General features: G+C 43.8%; 1 protein-coding gene across 3 annotated transcripts; it reads left to right on the forward strand.

Annotated features, from left to right (window-relative positions):
* Window positions 1–556: 556 nt before the first annotated feature.
* On the forward strand, window positions 557–25,816 carry MGST2 (microsomal glutathione S-transferase 2). 3 transcript variants are annotated; one of them, XM_036078952.2, is made up of 5 exons: window positions 557–903; window positions 5,661–5,760; window positions 18,682–18,752; window positions 21,891–21,972; window positions 22,424–25,816. In XM_036078952.2, the coding sequence occupies exons 1-5, from the start codon at window positions 846–848 to the stop codon at window positions 22,551–22,553; spliced, it is 441 nt and encodes a 146-aa protein (XP_035934845.1). In that variant the 5' UTR covers window positions 557–845; the 3' UTR covers window positions 22,554–25,816. The 3 variants fall into 3 exon arrangements, with proteins under 3 accessions (XP_035934845.1, XP_077925376.1, XP_077925375.1); XM_078069250.1 differs by lacking the exon at window positions 557–903 and adding an exon at window positions 2,105–2,208; XM_078069249.1 differs by lacking the exon at window positions 557–903 and adding an exon at window positions 17,464–17,523 and having other exon boundaries at window positions 5,701–5,760.
* The last annotated feature ends 162 nt before the right edge of the window (window positions 25,817–25,978 follow it).

The following is a 25,978-nucleotide window of genomic DNA, read 5'->3' on the forward strand; positions in this document are numbered from 1 at the left end:
GCCTTGATCCCAGGACTCCACGATCATGACCTGAGCCGAAGGCAGTCGCCCAACCAACTGAGCCACCCAGGCGCCCCCCGCTCTCTTTTTCTATCAAATAAAATCTTAAAAAAAAAAAAAGTCAACTTAAACTATTGCTGCACTTCTTCCCCCAAGGGCCCTCTTCCTTCTCAGAACATACACTTTAGTTTATTATTTTTTTAAATGTATGGTCACCATGCCCATGGGAGAGTCAAGGTGACAGTGGGAGGCAGTAGGATATGGGGGTGGTGTACAACTGGAATCTGCTGGACTCGGGTTCAAATCTAAGTTCTGCCACTTACTGGAGAATAAAGTTAGAATCCACTTAAATGAGCCTTAAATCTCAGTGGGATTAAGTAAATGCTTCCATCTCTTTTCCCACAAGAAGTGAGCAAGGGCTCAGCTGGGCCTTGCAGTTGGGGAAGAGACTCGAGGGTCCAGGGGGTTGGGAGAGGGGGAGGGGAAGTTGGTTCCGAATTGGCTGAGAAGAAAGTCTACCTTCTGGTGTTGCTGCTAGAGGGCTGGCTAATCCCGCAGGCTGAGCAGCGGCCCCAGCGCCAGGGAGGAGAGAGACTTCCAACAAGCTCGGGAGGCAGCAACCCAGCCAGATAGAGATCTGTGACTGGCAGCTCCAGATCGACCTGCCTTCCCAATTCCTGTTCCAGAGCAAAGGTCACCCCGCCGTTTGCATCGGCCTTTTTTTTTTTCTCCTCCGGCTTTGTTTACCTTATAAGGAAGGTCAACATTACAAAGTCGAAAGTGCCTGTTATCATCCCCTGGATTTCGACAAATAGTTCCCTGAACCAGAACGTTCCATGTGAAAGATGGCTGGGCATTCAATCTTGCTGGCTGCTGTCTCAGTCCTGTCGGCCTGTCAACAAAGTAAGAGTCTCAGGCAGTGTGTGTGTGTGTGTGTGTGTGTGTGTGTGTGTGTGTGTGTGGCAGGGGGAGGGAGGTCTGGTTTTGAGGTTCATACTTACTTCCTGGTGGCATAGTCTACTCTGGGTCGGGTCATCCACGCCTCTTTCCCTGGAGACAGAGATTTGGAACATTCCAGGGAATAGTTCTCGAAAAGGGGCCGAGGTAGGCTCTCTGAGCCCAGCGATTCTGCCACGTTTGTGGCTACAACCCACAGCCCAGTTCAGATGAGTGTTAGAAAAGCACCAGCTAACCTGATGAAAGAGGTCTATCCACACTAATTCGGAGTGTTCCAACGGAAACATCTTACCTGCTTTAGACCATGGCTGTGGTTTCTTGAACCCTGATCTTTTATTATTTTTTCTAATTTTACTTTTTTAAAGATTTTATTTATTTGACAGGGACACAGCGAGAGAGGGAACACAGGCAGGGGGAGGGGGAGAGGGAGAAGCAGGCTTTCCACGGAGTAAGGAGCCCAATGCGGCTCGATCCCAGGACCCTGGGATCATGACCTGAGCCGAGGCAGACGCTTAACGACTAAGCCACCCAGGCGCCCCAACCCTGATCTTTTAATTAATGTTTCTTAAAAATGAACTGCCTATGGTAGGTATGATAATCAGATCAGGTTTAAAGAAATGTGCAGAAATACGAGCTTCAGGTTAGGTGATGAATTGGAAACCTTAAAGCACCTTCCCACTAGGATTATTGGGTATATCAATTGCCTGGTTATGTAAAGAGCATTTGCTCCATGGGGGGGGTCACATTTGCTCAATTCTTATCATGTTATCTATGATATCAACTTAACATGCTAAATGGGAAAAAGGGTCTGGACACTGGGGAGCAAGACTAGGAACCAACCGTGCATATTTCTTTATTTTTCTAAGTGTGCGCCTCCCAGGAAGGGGGTGCAGAGCCAGGGTGCACAGACGGCCAGAGCATGAAGGGACCACAGCTTTGGATAAAGTCCCACCCTGCATGCATGTTCAGTGTCTTGCCTAATCAGTGTGTTTTGTGTATTTATGAAAATAGGCTACCATGACACACATTTTGTGGTTTGATTCACATTCTAGAGTAGAGCAGGATGTTTATTGCCAACTAAAGCAGCACTTGGGTCTCGGGCACGCCCCGTGCTGACCCACTGATTCACATACACCTCCACGGAAGCATACCATCCCTGTTTCCTCTTCCTCGTGCTGCCGGGAGCACAGGAGGGGGACCGCAGATGCCCCAGAGCCTCTGTCAGCCTCACAGAGAGGCTTCTGTTCGCTGGTGGGTGCAGGGGACAGTGGGAACTGTGGCCAGAGGTCAGGTGGCGGTGGGCGGGAGTGGGTGGAGAGGAGAGGGGACTGGGCCCGTGGTGGTTGGTGGTGTTAGAAAACAAAATTCAACTGAGTAAGTTGTAAAGATCTTATTGGCTTTATTCAACGAGTCATGCATCAGGCAGCATCCCATCTAGCAGACAGACAGGCGCTCTGGAGAGCTGTACAGTATGAAAGACTTACAGGCAGAAGGGGGGGATTGTTTGTGGCAAAGGGCACCTTTTTAGATAGCATTTATCTATCGGGCAGATTGCCTCACTAGTGCTAACCAGGTAATTCCAGATTGGCTGGTGTAAGATTCCACTTCTGGGAGAGGTTGAAACCGTCATTAAGTGAGGGATTAAGGCTCAGTTCCGTGATATCAGCTTAGTGCAGATAACTCCGTTTTGGGCCTGTTGTCTCTTTTTTAACAGTGGTAGACAGGGAACGTTTACTGATTGGGTCGGGGAGAGAGAGAAAGAGAGAAAGAGAAGACAGAACTGTTGAGTTGACATTAAGGACCAGAATTTGCTGCTTCTGCAAAAGTGTGGTGTTTATGGAGAAGAGACACCATGAACCATGGTAGAAGCAGGTCAGGGTTTGAAGACAGACAGTCTCCTATCTGTCCAGCTCAGCCACTTATCAGCTGGGTGCCCCTGGCCAGGATATTCTGTCCTTCAATGTCCTCATCAAAGAGGGTTAAGCAGGACGCTGGGTGAGAAATGCCCACCAGGGTGCCTGGCCTGGGGTTGGTGCTTAGCATGGTCAGTCCCCAACCTCCCCTGCTTCCGCACAGAAAGAAGTTTCCACTGGACTGAGAGGCAACCACACAGTCAAGGAGCTGAGCTATGGCTGGGGCAGGGGGAGGCGGTGTCTCGATTCACTCACCCCAGCATACATACATCCCTCCGGAGAAAGTGAAGAAAAGAGGAAAGACAGGCATAGCAAAAGGAGAGTATTCCCAAGTAGTTTTTAGGCGACTGGTAGGGAGGGAAATAAAATGGTGCCGTCCAGAAAAGGTAAACCAGCCTTTCCACCCTCCTCATGTGATCCCAGCGGTCGCCACGGTCTCTCTAAGGCCCCAGACCTGGAAGTGCAGAAAGGGGCTTCTCCTCCTCTGGGAGACGATGGCCCAACTGACTCCTTCTTCCCGGGGCTGTGGGTGGGCTGGGCGTGGGGGGAGCATTCAAACACCCCTGCCATTGCCGGAAGCTCGTTCCTCATGGTCGCCGCTGCTGCAGACAGGTGTGGCCAGGTGCGGCCAGGTGCGGCCAGGTGAGGCCAGGTGCGGCCGGGTGCGGCCAGGTGCTACGCACAGCCAGGAGGAAGGCGGCACTTTCGAGGCTTTCACATACAGCTTCATTTCGAAGCTCTGGGTTCTTGCACCATTTACCACGTGTAAATCAAGGAGCACACATCTTTCATTGTTTCCACCTTACAGATGGAAGCAAGAAGCCTTACCAAGTGTTTTCTCCGAGGCCGTGGGGCCATGGTGGCAGCAGGGTACAGAACGGCCTCCCTATTTCCCCTTTGCAGACACATCTCCTCTTTGGCTCCAGCGGGGCTCATGACTCGTCGGCCCCCCCAGAATCGTGCTGCCTCGTGAGGATTTAGCCAGGGCTGGAAACAGTGCTCAGTCCCACATTTTCCGGATCTTCACCCTGCTCTGTCTGGCTTCAGGGTGGCACTGCAGTTTGAATGAGTGACTCCAGCTAAGCATTTATACACTTTAGATGTTCAGCTACAGCGTTTAAATCCTGAGCAACGGTTTATTTGTAGCAGAGAGGAAGTCAGGGGGAGGGAAGAGGCCTGCTGTGCGAGCCCTTACTGAACCAGGCTCACTATTTACTGACTTGTCAGAGGGGAGATAGTATTGGGTCTCAGGAGGAAATGCATCACGCCTAAGACTGTCACACAAGCTAGGAACGTGGTCCGCTAAAGGAAACTAGTTTGGAAACATGAGCAAGTAGGAAATGGATATGTAGGTACTAAAATAAGTAAGACCGGAATTGTGTTGGAGAGAACTGGTAAGGAACCGAAACCAGAAGAAATAATCTAAAGGGAAGTCATAGACCCCAGAGTTAATTATGAGGCAGAAAGAGGGTGATAAGGACAGGAGGTGAGAACATCTGACCAAGGAGGAAGCATGGGTCTGGAAGCCAATGAGCTTTACAGGGCTGGTCATCAGATGTAAGCGACTCTGGCATCGGGCTTGGATGATCTAATGCAACAAATGTGGCCAAGGAAGGAGAACAAAGTCATAATCATTTCATAGTAGGGAAACTGAGTCAGACAGGGAGGCATCGTTCCCAAAAGTTTTCTTGTGACCCTCCCTCCTGGCTCTTGTCCTCTCTAGGTAGCCAATGATCTGTTTTATGTCATTATGGATTCATTTGCATTTTTGAGAATTTTATATAAGTGAAACTATACAGTACTATTCTCTTCTGATCTTGCTTCTGTCATTCAGCATAATATGTTTGAGGTTCATCCATGTTGTTTTATGTGTCAATCGTTCATTCCTTTTTACTGTCAAATAGTATTCTATTATATGGATATACCACATATACCACAATTTGTTTATCCATTAGCTTGTTGACCAACATTTATGTTAGGGTTCTCCAGAGAAGCAGAACCAATACAACACACACACACACACACACACACACACACACACACACACACAGGCATTTATTTTAAAAAATTGGTTCATAGCCATTGTGGGGCCTGGCAACTCTGAAATTTGCAGGGCGGGCTAGAAGGCTGGAAATTCCAGCAAGAATTGGTGTTGCAGTATGGAGCCTGAAGGTAGTGTGGAGGCAGAATTCCTTTCTCTTTGGGGGAACTTCAGGCTTTTCTCTTCAGGCCTTCAACTGATTGGATGAGGCCCATCCACCTAAGAAGGGTAATCTGCTTTACTCAGAGTTTACTGATATAAATGTTAATCACATCCAAAGAATATTTTCACAGAAACATCTAGACTGGTGTTTGACCAAATGGCTGGGCACCATGGCCTAGCATAGTTGACACAATAAAATTAACAATTGCAGAGCTGTTCCTAATTTTTGGCTATTATGAATAAAGCTGCTGTGAACATTTGTGTACAAGATTTGTATGGACATACGATTTAATTTCGAGGAAATAACTAGGAGTGGAATGATTGGCTATATGGTCTATGTATGTCTAACTAAAAAAATCCATTCCAAATGGTTTTCCAAAGTGATGGTACCATTTTATGTTCCCCCCAGAGTGTATGAGAATTCTGGCTGAGCCTTACCTCTCTTTTTTAATTGATATGATTTGTCTTTTTAATTTTACACATTTTAATAGGTATGTAGTGGTATCTAATTATGATTTAAATTTGTGTTTTTCTAATCAATAGTGATGTGCCACATTTTAATCGTTAATCCCTCTATATACTTGCAGGTTATTTTGCTTTGCATGTAGGAAAGGCAAGATTAAAATACAAAGTCACACCCCCAGCAGTCTCTGGGTCACCAGAGTTTGAAAGGATATTTCGTGCACAGTAAGTAACGCTTCCCCCACCCTTCTGGGGTCTGGGCCTAGCACATATAGAGAATTCTGATCTGGGGAAAGAGGTACAGAGAAGGTATCCCACTGGAACAAGCCGTGCTTCACAGCCAAACCCCTTCTCATGATCCTTGAAGCTTGAAGCATCTAGTACATGGAGTCTCTACCCACCTAGAGGGTACACTTACAGAAAAGGCTGGGATCTTAAGAAAGACTGCTATACATCTCTAAGCATGGCAGTTTGGTTAAAGAGCCCCTTGAGTACCCTGAGAGTTCGATAGCCTCCAGCTGGATTAGCTATGACATCAATTTTCTATCTTTATTTTTCCTTTCCACGTGGAACAGAGGTGGGTCAGTCTTACCCTCTGCCCATGAACCATTTCCTAAAACCCCAAACCTGTAAGAATGAGAAAGCTTTCCATTTCACACATACTTGTAGTGATTTTCATCATCTTGTCTTTTCAGATGCACACAGAATGTTCCACCATAAACACCATGAATTTGGCTGCTGCAGATGCTAGGGCTCCCTTTAGATTTCATCCCCAAAATAAGTGCTTTTAGAAACATTGCATGTGTCACCATTTATATGTCACTTGGTTCTTTTGTTAATATTTTGGGATTTTTCATCTATGTCATGAGTGACGTGGGCCTATAATTTTCCTTTCTTCTATGATCTTTGTCTCACTTTTATATCAAGATTATACTAGTCTCATGGAATGAGTTAGAGAATTATTTTCTCAGAGAATTTTAGTAAGACTGGGAGAGTGTGTTCCTTCAAAGTTGTTAGAATTTGCCTGTAAAATGATCTGAACTGATGTTTTCCTTATGGAAAAAATTTTAAACTATGGAATTTGATTTCTTTAATGATGATTGGATTATTCAGATTTTTGTTACATCTTGAATCACTTTGGGCAAGTCATGATCCTTGAACTGACAGCATTGTTCTCTTGTCCATCTCTTTGCTTCAACAAGAATTGCACAGACTATTCCCCAGGCTTGGAAGTGTGGTATGTTAATAGAAGAGTTCATTTTAAGAGGTGCCTAAACATGTTTTTTTCAACAAAATTTTGTTGTGGTAAGAACATGTAACATGAGATATATCCTCTTAAAAATTTTAAATGTATAAAACATTATTGTTCGTAGAGGTACCGTGTTGTACAGCAGATCTCCAGAGCTTGATCTCTTACTTGACTGAAACTTTATGCCCAAGATACGATTTTCAGTAATGTTGAACTACATGATGAGAAACTCATTTCCATTTCAACTGTCTTTGAATCTTTATGATTATGTCAAGTGGAAAGCATTGGTTTGGTGCCAGTCTGTCCCACACTCCAATATTTATTTTTATCAGAGTAATACACATACGTGGTCTGAAAATAAAGTGAGATTACAAGCTTGAAAGCAACAAATAACTCTCCTTACTGCCAGTCCAACCCCAGAGACAACCATTGGCACCCTTCTGACTACTACTTTTGGTATTTACTTCCATATTTCTAAACATTATGCTTTCACTGCTATTTATTGATTCACAAATTTTAGACATTATCAATTAGCTTCCTTTTATGGAAGAAAAAATTTCATGTCTCTCTACTTCCTCATTTCCTTACTTCCACCTTCCAGTACAGTTATATCACTTTGTTGAGTTAAACCAATAGCCAATGTTTATATTATTGTAATTAACTAAGTAATGTTCAAAGCTGAGTCAAATAGTATACTATGATTTCATCTCCTTCTTGTGACATTTTTTGTTTTATCTGGGGTTAATGATTGCCTCTTTGTTTATTTGTTTGCTTAGTTTCATCCTCAAATCTTTAACAGAACTGAAAATCTTCTCTTAATACATTCAAATACATTAATCTAGCAATACCATTTGTTTTTTTTCTTGGATCATTTCTGCTTGAGTCCTCCATCTTTCTGCTCCGGTCTGGAGTATGCTTTTTAAACCTGCTACATGCTGTCATTGTGGGACCTTCTGTCATTATCCTAGGAATTTTCCTCATATCCTCCTGATTTGGATTGCCTGTTTTCCTGGATCTCCTATTTTCCTGTTTATTGGTTTTCTCTCATTTTGGTGGAACATACCCTGCAGAAGTTTCCTGAGAGAGGGTGAATAGTTGGTCAAATTTTGAGACTTTGCTTTTCTAAATATGCCTTTATTCTGCCTCACAGTTGATTGATGGCTCGGTTAGGCATGCATTTCTATGTTAAAAATCCTTAACCTTAGAATTTTGAAAATATTCCTTTATTATTTTCCAGTTTCCACTGATATTGTCATGATGTTCTGTGCCATTATAATTCCCAGTTCTTTGTTTGGAAACTGTGGAGGCTTTAGGATCTTCCCCTCATCCCAATGTCCTAAGATGTTATGGTGCTGTGCTTGCTTAGAGGCGTTTGACTTCACTCTGTTGAACCATAGATAAGGCTTTTTTATAGCCTGAAAACTCACGTCTTTCTGTTCTAGAATTTTTTTAAAATGTCTTTTTCCCCGAATTTCCTCTTCTTCATTTTCTCTGTTCCTTTATTCTTTTTATTTATTTATTTATTTATTTAAGATTTTATTTATTTATTTGACAGAGAGAGAGAGACACAGCAAGAGAGGGAACACAAGCAGGGGGAGAGGGAGAGGGAGAAGCAGACGTCCCTCTGAGCAGGGAGCCCGATGTGGGGCTCGATCCCAGGACCCTGGGACCATGACCTGAGCCGAAGGCAGATGCTTAATGACTGAGCCACCCAGGTGCCCCTGTTCCTTTATTCTTAAAACCTGTATTAGTTTTATGTTGACCTCTGGATGGGTCATCTAGTTTTCTTTTATCTTTGGTTTTTCATCTTCTTGGACTTTTGTTCTTTCTGGGAAATTTCTTGAACTTCTGCTTACTAATCTTTAAAAAAAATTCAGATATCAATTTTAATTTCTAAGAATTAATTTTTATTCTTTGTTTTTCAGTTATTGCTGCTGCTATTAAATTATCCCTTTTTTGTTTTATGGATACAGTTTAATCTCTTATATCTGAAGATTTTAATGATAATGTTTTTAAAAAATTTTTTGTATAATTTCTGTTTTTTCCAAGTTCCTTATTTGTCAATTTTAGCCTCTGTCTTTCATTTTTATTTATTATTTGCCCATTAAATATCTATTGAGCACCTCTATATGCCTGGCACTGTTCCTGTAGTTTATCAGTGAAAAAATTAGACAAAGATCCTTGCCCTCTTGAAGTTTACCTTATAGTCAAAGAAGACAGAAAGTTAACAGGTAATATTATAAGAAAATACTATATTATGCAAGAGGTGGTAAGTGTTAAGAAAAAGGAGAGCATTGTAAGGGGGCGGAGGGGTGGATTGCTATTTAGGGTGGTCAGTGTGGACCCCACTGAGAAGGTGACACTTGAGCAAAGGCTTGAAGTAGGTAAAAAGTTAGCCATGTGAACATGCAGAGGAAACCTTGAGGCCGAGGGACTAGCCAGTGCAAAGACCCTCAGTGGGAATGTGCCTGGTGGGTTAGCAAGGAAGTCAGTGTGGCTGAGAGAAGGAGCTGACAAAGTGGTAGGAGGTAAAGTCAGAAAGGTAATGGATGGATCATGTAGGGCCTTAAAAGCCATTGTAAGGACTTTGGCTTTTCTCTGAGTGAAACAGAAAGTCATTATTAGGTTTTGAGTAGAGGAGTAACACGATCCTATATTTTAAAAGGATCCCTTGGTCTGCTTTGCTGAGAACAGTCTACATGGAGGCATTGGTAAAGCAGGAAATTCGGTTAGGAGGCTAACTTGAACCAGGGACGTAGCAGTAGAGATGGTGAGAAATGGTCAGATTCTGGATATGTTTTGAGGATAAAGCCAAGAGAATTTCCTGACATAATAAATACGGAGTGTGAGAAGCGTCAAGAACGACCTCAGAGATTTGGCCCAAGCATCCCAAGAGACAACAGAGAGAGACAACAGAGAGAGAGAAGGCAGCAGGAGGAGCAGTTTTGGGAGGACGACTGGGAGGTTCTGTTTGACATGTTGTGTCCGAGATGTGACTTAGGCTACAGCTAAGGAGAGGCTGTAAGCATTGTCATTCACTAAGCTACTTGGATCCTTTCTTGTTGCGTCCGAAACAGCCTAGTACATTGTTTACACATCTGAGTAGAGAGATAGCAGGCAGGTGGATATACGAATCTGCATTTCAGCAGAGAGATCTGAGCTGGAAATATAAATTCAAGAGTCATTGGCACACAAAGATGATTTAGAACCACAAGACTGGAAGAAATCTCTTTTTTTTGGAAGAACTCTTTAAGGGAGTGGGTGTAGGTAAAGGAGAGAAGAGGAGCAAGGACTGAATCAGCCTTAGAAGTCAAGAAGACAAGGGTCCAGCAAAGAAATCTGAGCAAGGGAGATCTTAGAAGCTTTACTCAAATGTCAATGGTTCTTGATTGGCTGTCTGTACCAATTTAATAAAGAGTATCAGAAAATGAATTGGAAGCTCTGTGTGCATGGGTGGGGCTTACCGAGTGGGCAGCTTCACCAAAGGGTGATTGATGAGCAGCAGCTTTTTTTTTGGAGAGCCCCAAATGTCATTATCTGTCGGTTCTCTTTCTGGGACCGTTTGGTTTCTCTAGAGAAAACCCTTAAGCCCCCAGTGGGGACAGGCAAGTATAGGGTGAGGGAGGAGGAGGTGTATAATAGGTCTCACTTCTAGAAACCTGAAAGTGTGGTGAGCGAAGAAAGGAAAGTTCTTCCACTGCACGTATGCAGGTGTGCACAGTTTTCAGTACAGAATTTTATCCCTACCCTCCATTATTCCTGGCCCCCCCGTGACTCTCTGGTTCGAGTTCTCTAGACAACAGACCCCCCATCTCCTGGATGGGGAAGTAGGGGTGGGGCTCAGGGGTGGAGGGGAGCTAAAGCACTCCTTATTATAGTCTGTCAACCAGTTCTTCCCTTTCAGCCTTTGGCCTCAAAGGTACCCGGAGTCCCCAGTTCCCGAGCCTCTTGGGGTTCTGGGATGAGCAGGGTCTTAGTCGTCATTGGTCCTTCCTTCTGTAGGCACTGAGGCTTCATCTGTCTGTACTCTGTCAGCTCAGCTCCTGTTCCCGAGTGCTGTCCTTCCTCAGAAATTTGCTAACATCTCTCTTCCACTGCTGTGTCTGATCCCACTCTCTTTGTTCTTGATGACTTTATAGCTATTTTTTTCCTTTACTGGCATTTTAGTGAGGTTTCGGGAGGGAGAAGAAATAAACATGGGTTCAATCTGTCATGTTTAGCATGGAGTCCTCGTGATGTGTTCTCAACACCTCTTGAACATCCATTCTCCATTCGACAGAAGGAGGGTCTCATGCTCTGAGCCTTCAGCAATCAACAGCATCTAATGAGAACTTGGCAAATTTTGTTCTCATGGGATTTATTTTTATACTTTATTTAGAAAGTGATATTCTTTTTCTACTCATAAAATTTCATTCTCCCTAAATTAAGTAAAAAAAATATAGTTGATTTATAGAAAAATAGTGTTATATGGTGACGCTAAAATTTTGACAGTGATATATTAATGCTTGAAGTTTGGGAGACACTGTACTATTTATACAAACCATCACAGGAGGAAATTCCACATCTTCCTACATTGTCTTCTGTCATCTAAGAACTTTCTGTTGGGGAGTGTTGGGCTTCTGTCACGCTCAATCCTTGGGCTGCTTCTGGTTCTGTTTGTTCTTATACTTTCCACAAATTTGATTTGTTTCAAGTTATTGCTCTCTCTTTTTTTTTTTTAAGATTTATATAGTTATTTGAGAGAGAGAGAGAGAGCGGGGTGGGGTGGAAGTGAGGAAGAGGAGAAGCAGGGGGAGAAGAGGAGGGAGGGGGAAAGAATCCCAAGCAGACTCTGCGCTGAGCACAGAGCCCGTCTTGGGGCTCAATCTCACAACCCTGAGATCATGACCTGAGCTGAAACCAAGAGTAGGACACTTAACTGACTGAGCCACCCAGGCACCCCCTCTCTCTTCTCTTCTATAGCTGGACACCATTTTGAAGTATATCTCTTAAGTTTTTGTTTATAAAAAAAATATACACACCTAATTTCCTTGTTAGAAGTGTTTTGTTTGTTCTGTTTGATTAATCACGGCAGAATGAAGAGGGGTTAAAAAATAATGGCCAATAATTAGGGCAGAGGGAGTGAGGAGTCATAAAATACCCTTAAGAGCATAGTAATAATTGTCCTGGGTTCTCTCTGAAGGGTGAGTGGGGATGGCCTATTCACTTCCCTGAATTTCTTCTTAGATGTTCCATAGCACTAGACCAAATCTTTGCTTAGACTATAAGGTTTAGGTAAGTCAGGCCAAATCAGATTGAATTCATTGCTAGTGAAGCCATTTTGATTTTATCTGAGGTAGTTAGGGCAGGATCCCCTGGAATAACCAGGTCATTCCAAAGCCTACTTGGCTATTCTTGTCTTCAAGGGTAGGCTCTCTTGAGCTCTGCAAATCCCTGAGAGGAAATGCACTTTCTTTTCTGGCTCTCCTGAACCAAAGCATTGAGTCCTTCAGCCTCTCTTGAGGGTCTTACAATCGTGGCTAGATCAGAAATGCTATCTTTTCCCCTACTCTTTTTTCCTCCTGCTTTGTCCTAAGTATGGCCAAGAAGCCTGGTGTTAGGACTAATCCTATCTCTAAGTGGAAACTGACATCTCCTAACAATCACTTTGAGGTCCCTCTGACCACCACGGAAGTAACCTATTTCCTGTCTCGAGCTCACCTCAGGTTGGATATTCATTTGCCAAGCAGAGGTGATTATTATGGGGCCCAGTTTACCCATATTACCAGCCCAGGGCCTCTTCCTCATTCAGTACCTCTTCCCTTCCTATAGAGAAGGCCTTAGAGAGGACTCTCTCTAGAGTTTTGTAGTCTTTTGCCAGAATCCATTTTTAAACTTGTGAACAAAGCAACTATAGTTTCAACAAGGGCCATTCCTTCATGTTATTGCTAAGCTTAGGAAATTTTATCTAGTCTAATTTGAGTACCTTGATCCCTTTAGATTGAAGGCTTTTATAAATCTAAAAAGTAGATCCAAGTAATACCTTGATCTTGTTGCAATTTAAGTACATTCCCTCTGATTCTATTCTCACCAGAAGAGAAGAATAGCTGCTAATGACCCCACTCTTTTTCATACAGTTGGGGACCATTATTATCTTTCATCTCTGTATTTTGAGGCTAGGTAGTAATAATTCTTCAGTTTTTTTCCCCCAACCATTAAAAAATTTTGGTTGTTCTCTTTAGACTAAGATTTTTCGTATTATTTCTAAACCTGAAGCCTAGAGTATATGTAGTGTCCCAACAATGGTTTCATTAGTGCTGGGTAAGATAGAAGAATTTCCTCTCGCTTGGTTCTTTGAATGCACCCCTATTTGCTTAATATTGAATTATTCAGTTCCTGTTCCAGAATTAGCCTGTCACAAGTAAACTCAATCATCGTGAATCTGGGCATTCTTTAGAAATATTACCCTCTTCTTACGCTGCTATAGCTGTAAATTTTTTGTTTTTGCTGTTTCACTTACTTTTTATAGTTACTTTGAATTCAGATCCTGAAATTTAGAGATTAAAACTAGTGGATCTAATGTACGTCTAGAAACTATGGAGAAAGGAAAATTCACAAAGAAAAATTTTCAGGTATTGTGCAACACTGGGATTATAAGTAATGTGGATCACCTATTTTTGTAATAAGTACAAATAAGTTAAAGAGAGACAGTACCCATATCCCCATTTTTCTTATAAGAGCACCCATCTTAGATATGATATTAGCTGAAAGCCTAAGGTGTACTTATCCACCGAGTTAGAAAGGGCTAGGGGTCCCCGAGCTGAGAGAATGACTCTAAACGATGAGCTCTTCAAACTGTAGCAAGCTCCTCCACAAACCATCTGTATTAGTCAGCTCGGGCTGCTGGAACAAAATACCACAGATTGGGTGGCTTAACCAACAGACATTTGTTTTCTCACACTTCTGGAGACTAGAAGATCAAGATCTTGATCTAAGATCAAGGTTCTGGCTGCTTGGATTTCTGGTGAGAGCTCTCTTCTTTTCGCTTGCAGATGGCTGCCTTCTTGCCATCTCCTCCCTTGGTGTGTGCACTCAAGGACAGAGAAGGGGCTGGGCAGAGTGAGTCTGGGGGGTGTCGGAGAGCTCTCTGGTGTCTCTTCTTATAAGGACACCAATCCCATTAGATCAGGGTCCCACCCTTCTGACCCCATTTAACCTTAATTACTTTCTTACTCCACATACGGCCACACTGGAGGTTAAGCCTTCAACATATGAATTTTGAGGGACACCAACAGTCAGTCCATGCCACCACCAAATAGCTCTGTCACCCAAGCTGGCTGAGTCTCAGGCGGTGGGGGGACGAGAAGCAGCAGGAATGTGGATGAGCTGCGAGCCTCGCTCCCGTATCTGCTCATCCTGGTGCTTAGCAGCAGCACTCCTGAATGGGGGTTCGCTCCTGCCCTCCTGCTATCTGTGGCAACTGCCCTCTGGTGTTCCCACGCAAGGGTTGCTCGACAAGGAGCAATTCAGATAGTTAAGAATCTATATAGAAAGAGTAGCTCCAGCACCTTTCATCTGTGAACCTTTGCTGAGCATATTAACCTGTTGCTCTGACCCTCAGCCAGTGTAATAATCGAAAAGACTTTCCAGGGTCAAAAGCCAGCAGACTGAGGCTGGGTCATCTGCTAATAGAGCAAGCCGCTCATGGCGGTGGGCAGGCCACTGCTTCCGAATGAGTTACCCGGACAGAAGGAGAAAGAAAAAGGAGCAAACAAAAACTCAAAAGAGGAAAACCTCTTAAGAAGCTTCCTTTAAGTGGCCTTGTCTGTTTTTATTTCTTAAACGTGTTCTACTATTAGAAAGGTACTCTAGCTAATCAGGTTTTTCCCTTCGGTAGCTGGTTCACATTTTCTATGAACAAGAGTGTCATACACAGTCTCCTGTTGTGCCTTTATTAGAAATCTACCAAATAGCAGAGCTATTTTTTTTTTTTTTAAAGACTTTATTTATTTATTTGACAGAGAGACACAGCCAGAGAGGGAACACAAGCAGGGGAAGTGGGAGAGGGAGAAGCAGGCTTCCCGAGGAGCAGGGAGCCCGATGCGGGGCTCGATCCCAGGACCCTGGGATCATGACCTGAGCCGAAGGCAGATGCTTAATGACTGAGCCACCCAGGCGCCCCATAGCAGAGCTATTCAGAAGAGTTTAAGGTCAGAGTTCTCCCAAGTGATGCGTCCATGCTGAGGGTGCACTAAGTAATCTGCTGTGAGGGTGAGGAAATTTGGGAGCTTCTATTTATATTTGCTCTTAAAATCTCATTCTTTAATTTCTATTTTGTGTGTGTTTTATCATGTAGATGATATTCTTTTCCAGTTGATTCTATGAGCTGTGCTAACTGATCAACCCCATATTCCCAGTGGCTTAACACAATGGAAGTTTATATCCTGGTCACGTAGGATCCCATATGGGGGTTCCTGGTGGAGTGGCCTTCCACATGGCCCTTTAGAGGCCAATGCTCCGTCCATCTAAGGGGTCTGTCCCCATCCATGTCCTCAGAGCTCTCTCCGCTCAACCAGTGTGTGGGGGAAGGGAGCTTGGCACCCCCACTTCTTAACCATTTGGCTCAGAAGTGACATATTTTACTTTCTCTTTCCACTGGCAGGAAATGGCCCCGCCCAAATCCAGGACGGCCCAGAATCTAATCCCTGGCTGAGCCCCTACTGCACAGCACAAACTTTGGAGGCCAGCTAGCTACCTCTGCTACATGTAGGAGGACATATGTTTGTTTGTTTTTAATGGGGTTATGCAACCATGAGAACTATACAATCAACAAAATTTGGAGACCAGTGTTTTTAGGAACTGCCCAATTTGGCTGTCAGGCCACAGTTTGATTCTTTTTTCCAAAATGAGGTGAACTGAGCTACACAGTTCATGCTGAGACAGGGTCAAACGGGACTTAGTTCGGGACTGCCCTCACTACTGCCGGCCCTTGGGTCCAAGTGAGACTCTGCAGTGGCCATGAGTCCGGGGCCCCACAGCCGGGCTCCCTTGGGGTTGGGGATGAACCCTGAGGGATTTCAGCAGCTTTAATGAGTCAATCTCCATAGGCTCCTTCAGGTCATCCTTTCTGGTGACCAGCTCTTTCTGGTTTGCCTAAGGCTTTCCTACTCAAAGTTCTGCGTCCCAGGAAACTCTAGGACAGACCGAGATAATGTATCTGGGACCGTCCTGGTTATAAAATTCAAAGTCCCATGTTCAGTCTAGGGCAAACTAGGAGGATTGGTCACCCTACTGTCTTTCTAACAGACTCTTCCTGTTAATGTCCCTGGGTAGACTTTGAGGCATATGGTGACATCTGCCTATAACAAAGGAAAAGCTTCTCCCCTAATCATTTTATGGGAAACTTAAATATCAAAAGAGCACAGGATTATTGAGCAGAGAGGGCTCTAACCAGGGAAGAGTAGACAGACACGTTTCCCTCAGTGTGGGCATGCAGGAAAGGGGACAGTCCATCAGTGGCCGTAATCAGCTACCCCCTCTCTTCCATGTGAAGGGAAATGGGCACAGCCGCTTCCATTTGGAAGACTGTTTCCTGTTGCATTTGGAGACTTTTCCTGAGGATCACCTGTCATAGGGGAACAGAAGATATCTGCTTTTGTGTCCACAAGAGACCAGAAATGATTTTCATTTTAGTTTTCTTGTCAATGTAACTGTAATTAGTCACCAATAGGATTGTTAAGAACACATTTTCCGAGTTTGCTCCCCTTGAGTTAAACAATGTTTGTGGACGACTCGCTGTGAACAAGCTGTCTTGGGACACATCCAGGCATGAACCACCTAACTGTGGTGGCAGAAAGACATGGTCGCATGTTGGGGGGGCTGGGGGGGGGCGGGAAGAGGACCTACTGAACAGGCAGAATGGGATGCAAGGTATGTCAGGACCAAGCAATACCTGGTATTCTCAGCAGGCAACTATAGAGAAGACCATCTGCAAATAGCCAGGCCCCAGGGCTGGCTGTAAGAGATTATTTTCAGTCTCTGAGAGGTGATATTAAGACATGGACAGAGCCTCCTTTCAGAGGGACTAGGGCTTAAGGCAGGTGAGCAGAAGTGGGGCCAGGAGCAAAGGATAATGAGCACCACTAAGAGCTGAGGCCAGGGTGGGACCAACACTGACTAACTGCCTACAGGGGACAGAGGGACAGCAGAACTGCCCAAATGCTCCAGGCTCCGCCCACCCACAGGGAGCACAAATGCAGTTACAGACACACCCTTGCCTGAATCTCAATGGCTTCTAAGCACCCCTGCTGACCCAGGACCTCAGCAGCCCCTCTCCCTGTCTTCTGGGTCACTTCCCGGAGCCCCAGGGGAGGTGCACAGGGACACAGCCCCTGCTGGCAAGCACTTGAAGGGAGGAATCCTGCCGCTGTCCTGCGAGAGTCTTCCCCCAAATCCTGTGGATGCAAGCCCCATTAGCTTTCAGAGCTAGGGGTTTTGGGGGCCCAGGCTTCAAGCGGAAGTCTTAAACGTCTTGCCTCCACTGTAGGAGTCAGTTAGCTTTTGGGTTTCTTTCAGAGGGGATTGCTCTGTGTGTGGTTATACAATCAGCGTATCTGTGGGAGGAAGGAAATTCAGGAGCCCCCTGTGTTGCCCTCTTGGTGGCAAAAGCAAAATAAAACAACTTTTTTTTTTTTTTTTAGTTAAGAAAAGAAAACCAGTCACGGTGACCTCAGCTAGAAGATACAGGTCTTCAAGAACCGGTATCAACTATTTCTGGGCCAGTTGCCTCATAACCTTAAGTACACAAGCTTTAAGGAGGGATGTGGAATCATTTCTAATTCTCTACACTATGCCCCTGTCACCAGGATCAACTCAAGACATTACAGATGACATTAGAGTTCTTTCCGGTTGTGATACCGTCAGCAAGGAGCTCAGCCAACCGAACCAAGATCACTTGGGGGCGTAGCACGGCAAGGATGAATATAATTCATCTTTTTTTCTCTTTGCTAGGTGCAGATGAATTATCGTTCCCAGAGAACTGTTCCTTTTTGCTTAAAATAGTATCAAATTTTCCGTCCAAGTCTTCTATGAATAGAGGCAATTTGACTTGATGTTAGGACAGAGCTTTGGAATCTGGTGGTGACACAGTACCTTGGATTCTCTGCAAGGCATTGGTCAGCTTGTGTTCTCAGGACTTAGTTTTTTCCTCCATAAAATGGGAATGAAAAATACTCATTTACTTCAGGAGATTTTAGGGGAATTATTTAAAACTATTTTTTTTTTTTAAACTATTTTTTAACTGCTGAATAACTCAAGAGGAAGGCAGTGAGTGTGTAGGAATTTTTGGGAAGAGATCCGATTAATATAAATTGTGTTATTTTCTGGGTTCTTTAGAGAAGATGTGGAATGAATTTTAGGCTTGGAATAAGGGCCATCTCAAGGTCTGTCTTTTGGAAAAGAGCTAGAATTCATTCCTAATACCGGCGGCTTACATGTAAGAAAGTGCTTCCTGGCCCTGATCTGAGATTTAAACAATGTTTGAGTCTTACCTTGGAAGAATCATTTGACATGAAAAGACGTCTACGTTTTTATGTAATTCTTATAATATTTTTATAAGACGAGATTAGACATTTACCTCCAGATGAAAGCATAATGTTTTCGTGTTTAGTTTTCTCATAAAATAATCCATGTCTGAGGCGCCTGGGTGGCTCAGTTGTTAAGTGTCTGCCTTTGGCTCAGGTCATGGTCCCAGGGTCCTGGGATCGAGCCCTGCGTCGGGCTCCCTGCTCAGTGGGAAGCGTGCTTCTGCCTCTCCTCCACGCTCGTGCTCTCTCTGTTATTATCTCTGTTTCTCTCTCAAATAAATAAGTAAAATCTTAAAAAAAAAAAATAACCCATGTCTTTATTTTTTCCTGCAGACAAAACTGTGTGGAGTTTTACCCCATCTTTCTGATTACATTGTGGATGGCTGGATGGTATTTCAATCAAGGTAATTTTAAAAATACGATCAACTCTGTTCTAATGGTGACTGTGGTTCTTTGAACCATTAAGGAACAGATGTGCAACCATACATCTACTGATCCCGGAAATTGTTTTAAACAAAATAATCCATGTCTCTGTGCATCAAAGAGCACTGTTCTGCAGATAAGCCAACTTTGGCTTCATTTCAATTTAATTCAGTAAAAAAAAAAAAACCAAAAAAACCCAAACTTGGAACAAACTGTATGCTGGGCATTCCTGGATGAAAATGACATGAGCTCTGTCTTCAACTCTGATTCCTTAATTCTAGTTTCTCTGCAACAATTCACCCTAATGATCATAGCTGTTATTTATTGAGCACTCACTATGTGCCAGGTACTGTTTTAAATTTTCAAACCTATCCAGGGCGCCTGGGTGGCTCAGTTGGTTAAGCGACTGCCTTCGGCTCAGGTCATGATCCTGGAGTCCCGGGATCGAGTCCCGCATCGGGCTCCCTGCTCAGCGGGGGGTCTGCTTCTCCCTCTGATCCTCTTCCCTCTCGTGCTCTCTGTCTCTCATTCTCTCTCTCTCAAATAAATAAATAAAATCTTTAAAAAAAAAATAAATAAATTTTCAAACCTATCCAATGTACAGGATATATAGGATTAAAAACCTTCCTATGAGGTAGGTTCTATAATTAATGCCTACTTTACAGATGAGGAAACTAAATCACAGGTTAAGTAATTTGACCAACTTGACATTCATCAGTGTAGGAGAAAATTGGCTTTCAAGTACAGGCAGGGTCTATAGGTGTTTCCCCAATAACCCAGGTACCTTTTCTTGAGTTCACAAAAATGTTCCTGTGTGTAGCAGCTCTGCAAACATCTGGGAATATCCTTGCTGAGCTGAAGGCTTAACCCAACTTGGTCTGTCTCTTTAACACCGGGGGTCAGAGTAGCACCAGATATCTTAGTTGGAGAAATTCAATCTCTTTTGCTTTCTGATAACTTTCATCACCTCATTTGGGTCTGACACTTGATGGCTACGATTGCAGTAAACCCCAATCCAGCTGCTTTCAAAGGCAACCCCATCACTGTCTTCTTGTAATTTTTACTGTCAACTGAGGAATTTCAGATAAAATGTCCTTCAGAGAGAGACTTCTTAACTCTATTCCAACTCACATTTTTGTCCCCTGAGGGCAGGAATGAAGGGGGTTGTTCCTTGTCAGGTAAGACTGCATTAACAACTAATAAGAAAAGTGCCTTTGATAATGGGACTCAGTCTCTGCTGTTTGACCCTTTGGATATTTCACTGTAATGGGCTGAATGAGGCCCACTGTCAGAAAAGGGTTTTCTGTCATAATTTTCGTTCTTTCTCATGAAAAGTTAAGTTGCCTATTAATTGTCCTGAATAATTCTCATTGGCTTCGCGGGAGTTAAGTCATTAAACGTTGGGGTGGGGGGGCTTCAAAGCTGCAGCCTGTTTCAGGATCTCTCCACTTCCTCCCTCACAGGCAGGTGCCCACCCCTCATCTCTTCACTTGGCCCCCTCCTTCTCACCTGCAGGGCCCACACAAGCGTCCTCCCCTCAGGAGGCCTTCCCTGACCCCTTTCTAAGGGCGGCCGCCTCCGTCCCTGCTGTTCCATCCATCCTGCTTCATTTCCTTCACTGCACTTTCAATTCTGTGATGTTCTTCTAATTTTTCTCCGTGTTGTCTGTCTTTGCTGATAAACTCTGTAAAGGTAGGGAACTTGTATCTATTTCACTGTTCACCCCAATCCTTAGAATAATACCCGGTATAGAGTAGAAACTAAAAAAAAGGTTTGTGATCTAATAAAATAAGGAATTTAATTTTATCCAGGATATCAGAGCCCCACAGATAGACTTCAAGTGTGTACCAGAGGGCTCTTGAAATTTGCATCCATTGGGTGCTGAGGAAGAGAGAAGTCCCTGATGGTAAGGGAAGATACTGATATTTTCTGTTGGACAAGATGGCAGAGGATCATGCCACACTTTACATTTCTTTTAGGTAAAATTTATATTCTGTGTAGTGAAAGGCACAGGTCATACATGTACCATTCAATGATTTTAACAAGTGTATACCTATCAAGAAGGAGAACATGACTACCACTCAAAGTTTTCTTTTTTAAAGACTGTATTTATTTATTTACTTATTTGAGAGAGAGCGAGCAGGGGGAGGAGCAGGGGGAGAGGGACAAGCATGTGGGGCTTGATTTAACAACCCTGAGATTACAACCTGAGCTGAAACCAAGAGTTGGACACTTAACTGACTGAGCCACCCAGGCACCCCCAGAAAGTTTTCTTATGCCCCCCCTTCGTATGCCCCTCCTCATTAGGCACTTTCAGAGGCAAACACTAGTCCAGTCTTTTTCACCATAGTTTAGTTTTGTCCATTCTAGAACTTTCCATAATTGGAATCATACAGTATGTACTCTTGTGCAATGCTTCATTCACTCAGCAAAATGTTGAGACTCACTATGTTGTTGCAAGTATCCGTGTCTTTTCGTTGTTGAGTGGTATTCTGTAGTATGATTATCTCAGTTTGATTATCCATTCTCCCATTGATAGGTGTCTGGGCTCTTTCCCGTTTTTTACTATTATGAATGAAGCTGCAATGAACATTCTGTACAAGTCTTTTTATGGACATGTGCTTTCATTTCTTTTGGGTAAATATATAGGAATGGAATTGCTGGGTCAAAAGTATGTTTAGCTTCATAAGAAACTACCAGAACTTTTCCCAAAGTGGCTGTACTATTTTGCACTCCCACCAATAATGTATGAGGATTCCAATACCGCCAACATTTTGTGTTGTTGGTCTATTTAAATTTTAGCCGTTCCAGTGGGTATGCAGTGGTGTCCTCTCATTGAGGTTTTAAGATGCAGTTTGCTGATACTGAATGATGTTGAATAATATTGAAAAAAACTCTCATGTGCTTATTGGTACATTTGCTTATCTTCTTGCATGAATTGTCTATTCGAATATTTTGCCCATTAAAAAAATTAAGTTGTTTTCCTTTCACGATTGAATTGTCAGTGTTGTTTGTGTATTCTGGACACACACACGTTTTGTGAGCATTTTCTCAGTTGTCATACCACATTTTGAGAGACCGCCATCAGATTCTGTATCTTCTCTATTTTCTCTCTGTAGTTTTTGCTACTTGTCTGGGTCTGGTCTACATATATGCCCGTCACCAGTATTTCTGGGGCTATTCAGAAGCAGCTAAAAAAAGGTAAGGAGAACCTATGAATTGGGTGTTTAGGCAAAGAGTAGCAAGGTGGAGTCTGAATTAGCTGTGCGTTCCTGAGGGTATTGGCAGCCCCGATGGTCGTGGTTCTTCCCAGGCTGTGAGCAACTAGGGGTAAGAAGGGAACGTCAAGTACAAAGTGTACACTAGTGTGCACTCATGGCCACCACACTGGAAATCCTTGCAAGAATTGTGCACAATCTCCAAAAAGTTGCAAAGGAAATAATCCTGCCCAGTCTTGATCATCCTTTGAATGTGCAAAGGGGCCAGCCTCTGTGGCTAGGCATCCCCTTGAATTTATGGGACGAATCAAAATTTTCAAATGGCAAAAGCATGGAAGTTCTGGGCGGTGGCAGCAACGAGCAGCCTACCTCAGAATGCTTGCCTTCATCACTGCAGCTGGTTATCACCTCTCTGCTTTGTGTCTGTCCTGTAGGATCACCGGTTTCCGGCTGAGTCTGGGGACTCTGGCTTTGCTGACGGTCCTAGGCGCCCTGGGGATTGCAAACAGCTTTCTGGATGAATACCTGGACCTCAATGTTGCCAAGAAACTGAAACACTTCTGATGTTACCCCTTCCCTTTGCCCAAATGCTTGCAGAAGCTATTTCTACCCTGAAGGTCATGTGGGGTCAATTGATCAATTCTTAAAAAGAAGTCTTTGTTTTGTTTCTCCTGAAATGGCTTTGTAGGAACATACCCACTAGAGAATACATTTCCTGTTTAAGAATTAAAGTCCGCCCTGAGGGGAGAGAGCCACATCCTCAGTGGAAGTGCACAGGCTCTGGTTCTGGAAGCGCATGCTGAAGTCATGATTGCTTATGCATCCTGACCGTGTGCCGGGTTTTCTGTGGGGCCACCATCGTCCCCTGCCTCTGATGATCGTCCCACTTCTGTCTTGATGGAACGTTCCAAACAGATGCTGATAAGGCAGCCGTGCTCACTTTATTGGTCGTAGGAGAGCAACAGATGGCTGCACGTGGGGGACGTCAGGCAAACACATAGAGTAGCCAGAGAAGAGAGTCATCAACTAATAGCACAAAACAAATCTGGGTGCGAAATTTACTTTTTAAAGAAAAAAGGAAAAAGAAAAAAAAGGGGGGGCATTCATTTTTAAGGAACCATTCAGAGACTAGTGTGCAGTGGATGTCCTTGCCCCTGGCCAGGGGAAGGAGGGGCACAGTCACAGCTAGAGCTGGGTTCCGCTGTACGTCCTGTGTCCCGTGCGGTTTGGGGTCGGCAGCTGTTGTGACCCTGCAATGCGGTCACTGTGTGGCACAATGCAAATGACCCTCCTTTACTTTCTTCATCTTCTTCTTCTTTTTTTTTTTTTTAAGATTATTTATTTGAGAGAACACACAAGTAGGGGCAGCAACAGAGGGGAAGGGAGAAGCAGGTTCCCCGCTGAGCAGGGAGCCCGATGCGGGGCTCGATCCCAGGACCCTGGGATCATGACCTGAGCCGAAGGCAGACGCTTAACGACTGAGCCACCCAGGTGTCCCTGCTTTCTTCATCTGTAGGATGGGAATGAGTTCACCTCACAGTCTTCAGGGATGTTAGGAAAATGGAATTATGAGCACAGATAACACATTTTAACATCCGGAAAAGGGCTCTTTGTCCATTTTTCTAGAGAAATCTGGACAGCCTCGAGTCTGTAATGGGCATCTTCAAGAAGCTGTTGACCGGGTGGGTACAAAGGAAGTTTTAAAGACTATGAATACTAGGAAAAGAAATAAAGGCAATTAAACACCAGCGTTTCCAGAATAGTGGGGAAGAGATGACACCGCCCTGCTCCCCACGTCGCAGTACTAAATATTCGCGAAAACACTGAGAACATAACGGTCTGGGGATGGGGCTATCAGGATCCTACTCACTGGCTGTTTGCCTTCGAGTAAGGCACCTCGGCAGTAGGGGCCAGGCAGTGAAGAAGCGAAGACCAGAGCCCGGCAACACGAACCCTCTTCTAGGACGTGCTGGGCCTCCTCCCGTGGCTCTTCACGGCTCTCGGCCTCTGTTTTCCTTGGGTAAAATGGGCCTTTACTCACTCTAAAATGCTGTGTTTCTATAGCCTTTTTGCTTGTTAGTATTCTGATCAGTTACGGTGACTTGTATTGTGACATTTAATTGTTTTACACATTGAAGACAATAAGGAAGAAAGAATGCAAATTTTTGACCCCAAAGAACAATTACTGCATAATCATATCCTTCTGAAGAGGGGAAAAGAACACTCGGCTTTTCCCAATCTTGCACTTGAGGATTTATAAACAATTTCTATTTTGCATCTAAATTGGAGCTATTTAAAAAGGTAAACTACAGGGACGCCTGGGTGGCTCAGTCAGTTAAGCGTCTGCCTTCGGCTCAGGTAATGATCCCAGGGTCCTGGGATCCAGCCCCACATTGGGCTTCTTGCTCGGCGGGAAGCCTGCTTCTCCTTCTCCCTCTGCTCCTCCCCCTGCTTGTGCTGTCTCTCAAATAAATAAATAAAATCTTAAAAAGAAAATAAAAAGATAAACTACAAACACACACAGCATTTGGTTAAAAACTTGTGGAAAAAGAAGAATGGGTACACCAGGATATCAGAGCTTTGTATCTTTAAACATCTGAACCGTAAAATTGATTTCCTTTGTTCTAATTCTATTGTCACCAAGGCAACCTCTTGATTATTTTAATTCCTATAAATTTGGCTACAAGGAGGAAATGTGCTGGCCAGAGAGATGTGGGTCTCTGAGCTCTTCGAGAGTTATATAGGTATATGTTTTGTATATTAATGAGTTGATGGGTTTTATTTTTAGAAATCAGATTCATTGTCTCAAAGTGTTAAGAAAAAAGGGGATGGAGAACCATTCTATATTAAAAGAGCCTTAAGAGGCATAAAAACCAAATGGCAATATTGGATCCTTGATCAAATCCTGGTTGGAAAAAAACAGCTATGGAAGACATTTGGGAGACAATTGGGACAATCTGAATATGAAGTGAGAATTAGGTGATATTAGGGAATTAATGTTAATTGTGTGAGGCGTGATAATGATCTTGTGGCTAGGGAAGAGAATGTCCTAATTCCTGGGAGCTGCATGTTGAGAGGTTGGAGGGTGAAGTAGCTGAATGGGGATAACTTCTTTGTTATGGTTCTGCAAAGTATGCGTGCCCAGCATACATGGCAAAGAGCTGATAGTTACTACATTGAGGCTAGTATGCAGTTATTCATCGTACTGTCTGCTCTTCTGTTTGATAATGTTCATAATGAAGGGTTTAAAAATCATATCTAAGAAGTTAAAACCTAAAATCAGATTCTTGGTAGCTGTGAACATTTTTTTTTTTTTAATTGAGCACTCTATGCTTGTTGTGGGGTCTGTGGGATTGAGAGGGCCACAGCAGTAGTGGTGGCCCAGCAGCTGTCCTGGACACGGCAGGGCCACTGGGCCCCACTTGCGTGGTTACTGCCATAATCGCCTCCACCTGTTGCATGAAATCAGACAGGTTGTGGTAACTTGCCCAGCAGATACCAGAGTGGGAATCAAATGTCGTTGGAACTTGAAAAAGAGACTAGAGGACAAAACTGAAGAGAGAAGAAGAGGGGAAAAAAAAAAAAAGAAAAAGTAAAACAACAGAGCACTGATTATACAAACAAGTAGCCCTGTCCCTTCCCAGGCATTTCCCCTCCCCTACTTGCCTTTGCAGGGTTGGAGGTGGGTGCCGTGTTCATAAGGAAAAACATCAGGTCGTTTGTTTTTTCACCCTTTGTCTCCAGACACAGTTTTCCTTGAAAAGAATCGTCACAGGCAGATAGCTCATCTGATGCTTCTGAATGCTCCTTAATTTTCAGCAATAAAATACATCTTTCTCACTGGGACAGACGCTTAGTGACTTCCCCGATAGATGTTTATTCTCTGCCTCTTCCCCCATCACACACTTCCTGCACCGGGATTTTAAAAAGGTCAGTAAGATTACATGTAAGAGATCATTTCAAAAGAGAAGGGGATGCCATTCATCCAG

The sequence above is a fragment of the Halichoerus grypus genome, chromosome 3 (assembly GCF_964656455.1).
Source record: "Halichoerus grypus chromosome 3, mHalGry1.hap1.1, whole genome shotgun sequence".
Lineage (NCBI taxonomy): Eukaryota > Metazoa > Chordata > Mammalia > Carnivora > Phocidae > Halichoerus > Halichoerus grypus.